Source organism: Thunnus albacares, chromosome 11, assembly GCF_914725855.1.
Source record: "Thunnus albacares chromosome 11, fThuAlb1.1, whole genome shotgun sequence".
NCBI classification, from domain to species: Eukaryota; Metazoa; Chordata; class Actinopteri; order Scombriformes; family Scombridae; genus Thunnus; species Thunnus albacares.
In genome coordinates this window covers 30,206,880-30,214,000 of record NC_058116.1, presented here as the reverse complement: position 1 = coordinate 30,214,000, position 7,121 = coordinate 30,206,880, and the positions used below count along the sequence as shown (strand labels likewise).

Sequence of the window (7,121 nt, the reverse complement as noted above, 5' to 3'; positions counted from 1 at the left end):
TCCCTCCGGCCATGCTGCGGCTAACGCTCCACTCCTCCCAGCTAACACTAGCCCCAGTTCTCCATGTGGATCCAACCGGAGCACTGAGCCCCGGTTTGTTATTCAGGTTAAAGTGGGAAGAAGCAGCTGGTCTGACGGGCAGCTTGAGTGAAGTGGAGCCTGCAGAGGAAGCACCGGGACTGTCAGTGAGAAAAAGTCCATCGGTGGCCCCTCGGCTGCACAGATAGAAAACACCTCGGCTGTACACATGTATGACCAGTCACTTAAAGACACCTGAGCAAACTCAGTTAGCTGATGTGAGATGTGGTTGAAAGCTCAGAAGAAGCTATTTAGTGGACCACTCAGCTTTGATTGTTTTGTTATATCGAACTGTTGTATGTTTTTGCTCAATACCACTGACAGTATGAATACAGGATATTCTTGTGGATAGAATCAGAAGGTGGGTACATCTGCACATAAACTGTTTTGTACACAAGGTGTCTGTGTGGTATTTGAGTTCATGGTTTTTCACAAGTTGATGATATCTTTATATCCAGCAACAAAAAGATAGCAAATAACAATCATAATAGAGAATAAATAAAAACAGTTACTCACGTCTTCTGTAGAGAAAACACAAATAATAATAATAATGATACAGCAGCAATGACTCCAATTATTGCACCTATTATACTCAGCAGCTCCTCACCTGTAAATTAGGAGACATAACAGAGTAACAAATTATTTTAACATGTTGCAATAATATAAACACATCTTTGAACACGTCAATATCTGGCTTTTGTTTGTCTTGTTTGTTTCTTTTAATGTTTAACATCAACCTGTCCAGGGACTGCAGCTGAAAATTTGCCTTTTGGCTAAATCTGACTCATTTACATCATGTTGATGTTAATTAGATAGATAGATAGATGGATAGATGGATGTACTAATTGCTTGCTATGTATTACCACAACTGAATATTCCACAAGCTGCCCAAATCTTCAGTTACTTATGTAATACAGAAATCAAACAACTGAAACTGCTTATAGTTTATTTAAAGTAAGTTTCATTATAGTTTATTAATGGTGAATTGTATTTACTAGTAGTTTACTAGTACTGTGCAAAAGTTGTAGGCACTTTAGATGTTTAGATTCTTATCCATAATGCAATACCATCAGGGAAGCATCTTATTATCTTTATTTATCTGTATCTGTATCACTCACCAGGAGCATCAATCACTGCGGTGCTCTCAATCTGCTGTTTGGAGTGAGGGTTATACACGAGGCAGGTTACAGACTTCAGCTCTTTGACACTGACGGTGCTTGTGACAGAGAAGGTTTTCTTGGTTGGATGCTGCTGATGGGACATCTGAGCATCCTTCAGTTTCAGTTGTTCACCGCTGAATTTGTTTTGACCAGTCCATTTCACTTCAGGTTCAGGGTATCCTCCATGTGCCGTACAGGTTGCACTGTTTAATGTGTTGTTAATGGTCAGGACAAGATCTTGGTAGGCAGCTGTGGGTGTGTCAGAAAGCATGATGGTTTACACACTAGAGATATTTATAGTATTTTAATGTGTATAGATTTTGGTTTGAAAGCAAGAAGCTACTATTCCATACCTGAGACCTGCAAAGAGGATTTGCACTGATGTTTAAGCCCTTTAGTAGAATCAAAACCAACACAGGCCGTGAATGTTTTCTGGTCATCTCCAACACTAACATTGTTTAGTCTAATAGAAATATTTCCAGAACTAAACTCAGTATTGAAGCCTTGACACCTCTTCCTGTATTCAGAGGCTGTTGTCTGTGTTTTCTCACTGATGTGCCAGTGGAACAAAATGTTGTTAGATTGCTCCTGCTGCCAGTAAAACCATTTGATGCTTGTTGAATTCAGTGGTAGTGAACAAGGAATCAGGACGGACCCTCCGACAGTGGCATTGAGAGGGACAAGTATCTGACCCATGATGGGTGCTAGAAAAGAAAACAAGAGAAATGATGTCATCCTGATTCATCAAAACAATGAAAATCTGAGAGCTAAAAACATACGGAAACATGCACATAAGAGACTAAATTTCAAGAGAATTCTTTCTCCAGAAGTCATACTGTACAGCAAGGGTGTCCTGATAATTAAACTTGCATCCCTTATTTTTTAAATTTGTTTTAGATTTGATGCTTTTTGTGTTAATTTGGAAACAAAAAAAAATTCTCTGTATTTCTCTCTTAGTATTTTACTGCCAGGTAAACAGCCCCACCCCACCCCCCTCCCTCTGGACAGGACACTTGGTTCCTACCAGCTGGAGCTCTATGTATTATCATTGGCAGTTGAGTTTTGTTATTTTACTTTGGGTTGGAGATCATCAGTAGTCCAGTTATCGAGTTTTGTTTTGGTTAAGTTTAGATGATATTTTCCTTTTGATGGTTTAGGGGGATGCGCTGGGTGCCACGGCCCATGGCATGGCTAGCTCAGTAGCTTCCCCATCTTTTGTTCCTTTTGTCTGGGATCTCCGTCCCATTTGTTTGCTTTATTTTGCACTTTTGAGTACAGTTTATTATTTTCAAAATAAAGCTTGTTGTTTTCTTGGTAACTCAGAGGTCTCAGTGTCTTTTTACATGTTTCGGTCTCCAGCTGAGCTGAGCATAACAGCACCTGACTATTGTTTTTAGACATACTTGAAAAAATGTGAATCTATCCTTTGACCATCATGTTTATCTGAAAAATGTAAAATCACCAAATGTGGATAAATAATGTTTTCACTAGACAGCATTTAGAAATGGCTCCTAAGACTGATAATTGATCACGTTTTCAGTCCTGGAGAGTAGTTCTGTGTAAGGCAGACGCGACTGAGCATGTGTGGTTCGTATTGTAAACAACTAATACTTTTCCATGTCTTTATAACTTGTATGTTAGTAAGTTAGTGTTAGAAAAAAAAGTCCTCTGTACTTGGTTGTGGACATATCCAGACCACATGATTTCATACGCAACAGAAATTCCACTTTTTTTCCTTTGGATCCTGTGTACTGCTGTTGATGACTGGAGGCAGCAAAGAATCCAAGTTTTAAGCTCAAAGTTACATCAGTGCTTACAATTAAGACCAAGCTAACGTTAGTGTGGGCTGTTGCCTTCAGTCTCTGCTCTCAGAACGTCTCTGTTGTATTTCCTCTTCTGAATACAAATGTACTTCTATGAATCCATCACATCTCGTCATTTTTTGTGTCAGACATATATTCATACTCGTCATATCAATCAGACCCAGACACTTTAATTTCTCAAAGAGCTTCAGTGTAAAGTCAAGAGGTTGTAATATGTAGCACAGCAAGCTAGCGAATCTCTGTAAATGGAACTGTGTTCCTGCACATGCTCAGTGGTGTCTGCCTTACACTGAACTACTCTCTGGAGACTAAAAACATGATCGCTGTTATAGAGTTGCGAAGTGGGAGGAGCTATTTTGGGTTCCCCTCCTAATCATTTTTCCCATAGAGACTGTTACATGTTACATCCTGAACGGTACACACTGAAGGAATCCAAACCAGGAGAAGCTGATTGCAATGACAGCAATGGTGAAGACAACAATTCCCATGATCCCGTACTACTTAATGACATCATCAAACGCCGTCTTTTGTTATTGTTTTGATTGAGAGACCCCTAGCGCCAGAAATTGTTCGTTTAGTAAGAGAAGGCTGAGAGTTTCAAAAATGCTGAATTTAAAGAAAAAGCAATTGAATTGATTGAAGGAATTCTTGTTGTGGATGACCTGTGTTGTCTGAGTCTCCATGACACTGACCTCTGCCTCTATACAAATGATCACTGTTTTGACACATCATTTGGTAAGTTAAGTAGTGGTAAAACTACCACTTCCCTTTTATGCTGTGCTTTCAAATGATTCAGTGAACTTACCACACAGAAGTAAAATCACGAGGCTTGAAGAAGACATGTCTGTACTGGAAAACAAAGATAAAAGATCTTTTGGTGTCATATTGTGACAAAAACACATTACCAGTTTCATTACTTCATATATTCATTAAGTTTTATTATCAGTCAGACTAAATGTTTTTTGACACATAATATGCAAAAAGAGACAAGATCATACTTATTTCAAAACATGAAAATTCTTCTGAGTGAAGAATTTAAGATACTTCATTCCAGCTGTTTCCTTCAGTGTTGTCACTTATTAATCCCAATTCAATCAAGTTCATTATGAAAGTGCAACTTTCAAGAAATGAGACGACACTTACTAGAAATACTTCACACACGCACACACGAGCAGCTGTTCCTCCACTTGTCAAGTTCACCTCTGCTGTTAAAAAAAAGTGAGAGATAGTGAAACTACTTGCAGCAGCCCAGTGGCCCCTCCTTCCTTTTTGCCAACCAATTGGGTGTAACTCACAAATCAGGTCATGCAGAGGCACACATACATACACACACACACACACACTTGAATGCTTTCTGCAATTTACTGTGAATAAGAGCTTTCATTATCAGATCAATTCTGTCATGTAATGTTACTTTAAAACATAGTAACACTTTACAATAGGGCACTAGATCTGGGCGATATAATGAATTAATTTATCAGAATTTTTGTTCTTGCACAATGTGTAAAAATTGTGAGTTATTACAACATGCACAAGAAGTTGAACACTGCTATATCAGCCATTCTGAGTCCTGACAGTCCTGTAAATTGATATTAATAGTTACAGTACAAAAATCAAAATCAAAACAACTTTATTGTCCACTTTTGTTGTTTTTGTCTTCAGCTTGCATGACAGTCAACATCAGATACATCACATCATACAAATCATATGTTAGTAAAAGACATTTTACACTCTGAACTGTGTAAAATGATTTGAAATATTAAATATATATATATATATATATATATATATATATATATATATATATATATATATATATATAATTTAAATTAACTCAAGACCAATTTAAGAAGCGGGAAATATTGTACTTTCTACTCCACTACATTTATTTGACAGCTTTAGTTACTTTTCAGATGAAGATTTGACACAATGGATAATATAACAAGCTTTTAAAATACAACACATTGTTAAAGATGAAACCAGTGGTTTCCAACCTTTTTGGCTTTTGACGTCTTACAAAAAGCAGTGTGTAGTCGGGGTCACATTTCACATGTCTATGAGTTGTTAACAGCTCCACCAAATAGTGATTTTTCCCTCTAAACTTCTCACATGCTTTCATTTCAATAAATGTTCAAATGATCCAATATTTCAGCAAAAATCAAAGATTAGAGAAAAAGTCCAAAAGACACTGTGTCCTCATTGGCCTGAAGGGAATTTACAGTAGTTTTACTTCCCTATTTACAGGAAGTCATATTATTCTGTTGTTATTGTTAATGATGCTTCAGTCGTGTGAGAAACTTGAACATGATGTGGTTTCAGTAACTCTATGACAGATTTTGACAGATTTTTGATCCTGTACAATGGCCAAAAGCTATGCACTGTGTACTCAAACACAAGATCATTGGGTCTGAACCTGGTGCTTTCTTGTAAAACCTCTCTAGCTGACAATAAAAGCCAAGGCAGCCCCTCCTCCCACTCAGCTTTTAGCTCAGTACAATAAGTGCAAATCAAAAATTTCAAATGCTGGTGAAATGACTCTAGTGCACCATGACTCTGAGGATGATAAATTGAAGACTTATGTTTGATCTGGAGCTGTTAAAGACCCCAAACACAGAGATTAACTGACTGAGAGCCTTACTGCTGATCTGGCAGACATTGCACACAGAGGATATGCAGCTGGATATCTAGTCGAGTGACACGTTACCGTTAGGAAGTAGCTACAGCCAGACTTTGAACGAGGCAGCGGACCAACACAGTCAATTATGACGTGTTCAAATGGCTGATTTACTGCTGGAATGGGTTGCAACAGCGCGGGTGTAAAAGCATGATTTGGTTTTTCTGTCAATTGGCAGATGTGACAGGTCTTTATGTATGTGGAAATGCCCATTTTTAAACGTAGCCGAAAAAAATGATGCAGGAGAAAAAGTTTTAAAAAGCCACTGTACACTACCTGCTCAGCACCAAACAGCAAACAGACACAGTTAGCTGTAGACTAGCTGGTGAACATAGTGGAGCATTTAGCAGCTAAAGAGCCAGATATTTCCCTCAGGAGTTGGTAGAGAGTAAAAACAGAGCTAAAAGAGAGTAAATATTGGACTAACATTCACCAGGTGGACAGAAACACGACTCCACATGAATGATAATGTTGCTCTGTAACTGCTGGATGTGGAAATGAACCATTTCAACATATGAAATTAAAAGCTGACAATGTGTCAGTGGTTTGTTCACTTCTTGTTTCTGCTGCAAACAAGTTGACAAAAAAAATCAGTCAGTGCATACTTAAATAAAAGACTGATTATGTGTAAAAAAAAAAAAAAAAAAAAAGGCAAAACAACCATATAATTTCCATTAGATTTTTCCAGCTTGGACCATTTAGGGATTAAGCTCATAACATCATCATTATGAAAGTGCAACTTTTAAGAAATGAGACGACACTTACCAGAAATACTTCACACACTCGAGCAAGCAGCTGTTCCTCCACTTGGCAAGTTCACCTCTACTGTTAAAAAAAAGTGAGAGATAGTGAAACTACTTGCAGCAGCCCAGTGGCTCCTCCTTCCTTTTTGCCATCCGATTGGGTGTAACTCACAAATCAGGTCATGCAGAGGCACACGCACACACACACACACACACACACACACACACACACACACACACACACACACTTGAATGCTTTCTGCAATTTACTCTGAATAAGAGCTTTCATTATCAGATCAATTCTGTCATGTAATGTGACTTTAAAACATAGTAACACTTTACAATAGGGTACTAGATCTGGGCGATATAATGAATTAATTTATCAGAATTTTTGTTCTTGCACAATGTGTAAAAATTGTGAGTTATTACAACATGCACAAGAAGTTGAATGCTGCTATATCAGCCATTCTGAGTCATGACAGTCCTGTAAACTGATATTAATAGTTACAGTACAAAAATCAAAATCAAAACAACTTTATTATCCACTTTTGTTGTTTTTGTCTTCAGCTTGCATGACAGTCAACATCAGATACATCACATCATACAAATCATATGTTAGTAAAAGACATTTTACACTCTGAAC

General features: G+C 37.7%; 1 protein-coding gene across 3 annotated transcripts; it reads right to left on the bottom strand.

Moving 5' to 3' along the window:
• Nucleotides 1–352: 352 nt before the first annotated feature.
• On the bottom strand, nucleotides 353–6,535 carry LOC122992162 (butyrophilin-like protein 2). 3 transcript variants are annotated; one of them, XM_044365816.1, is made up of 6 exons: nucleotides 6,501–6,535; nucleotides 4,205–4,266; nucleotides 3,867–3,910; nucleotides 1,592–1,942; nucleotides 1,197–1,487; nucleotides 353–685 (listed from the first exon to the last, which is right to left on the bottom strand). In XM_044365816.1, the coding sequence occupies exons 3-6, from the start codon at nucleotides 3,901–3,903 to the stop codon at nucleotides 591–593; spliced, it is 774 nt and encodes a 257-aa protein (XP_044221751.1). In that variant the 5' UTR covers nucleotides 3,904–3,910; nucleotides 4,205–4,266; nucleotides 6,501–6,535; the 3' UTR covers nucleotides 353–590. The 3 variants fall into 3 exon arrangements, with proteins under 3 accessions (XP_044221751.1, XP_044221752.1, XP_044221753.1); XM_044365817.1 differs by lacking the exon at nucleotides 4,205–4,266 and having other exon boundaries at nucleotides 3,867–3,905; nucleotides 6,501–6,517; XM_044365818.1 differs by lacking the exon at nucleotides 4,205–4,266 and having other exon boundaries at nucleotides 6,501–6,504.
• Between the last annotated feature and the right edge of the window lie 586 nt (nucleotides 6,536–7,121).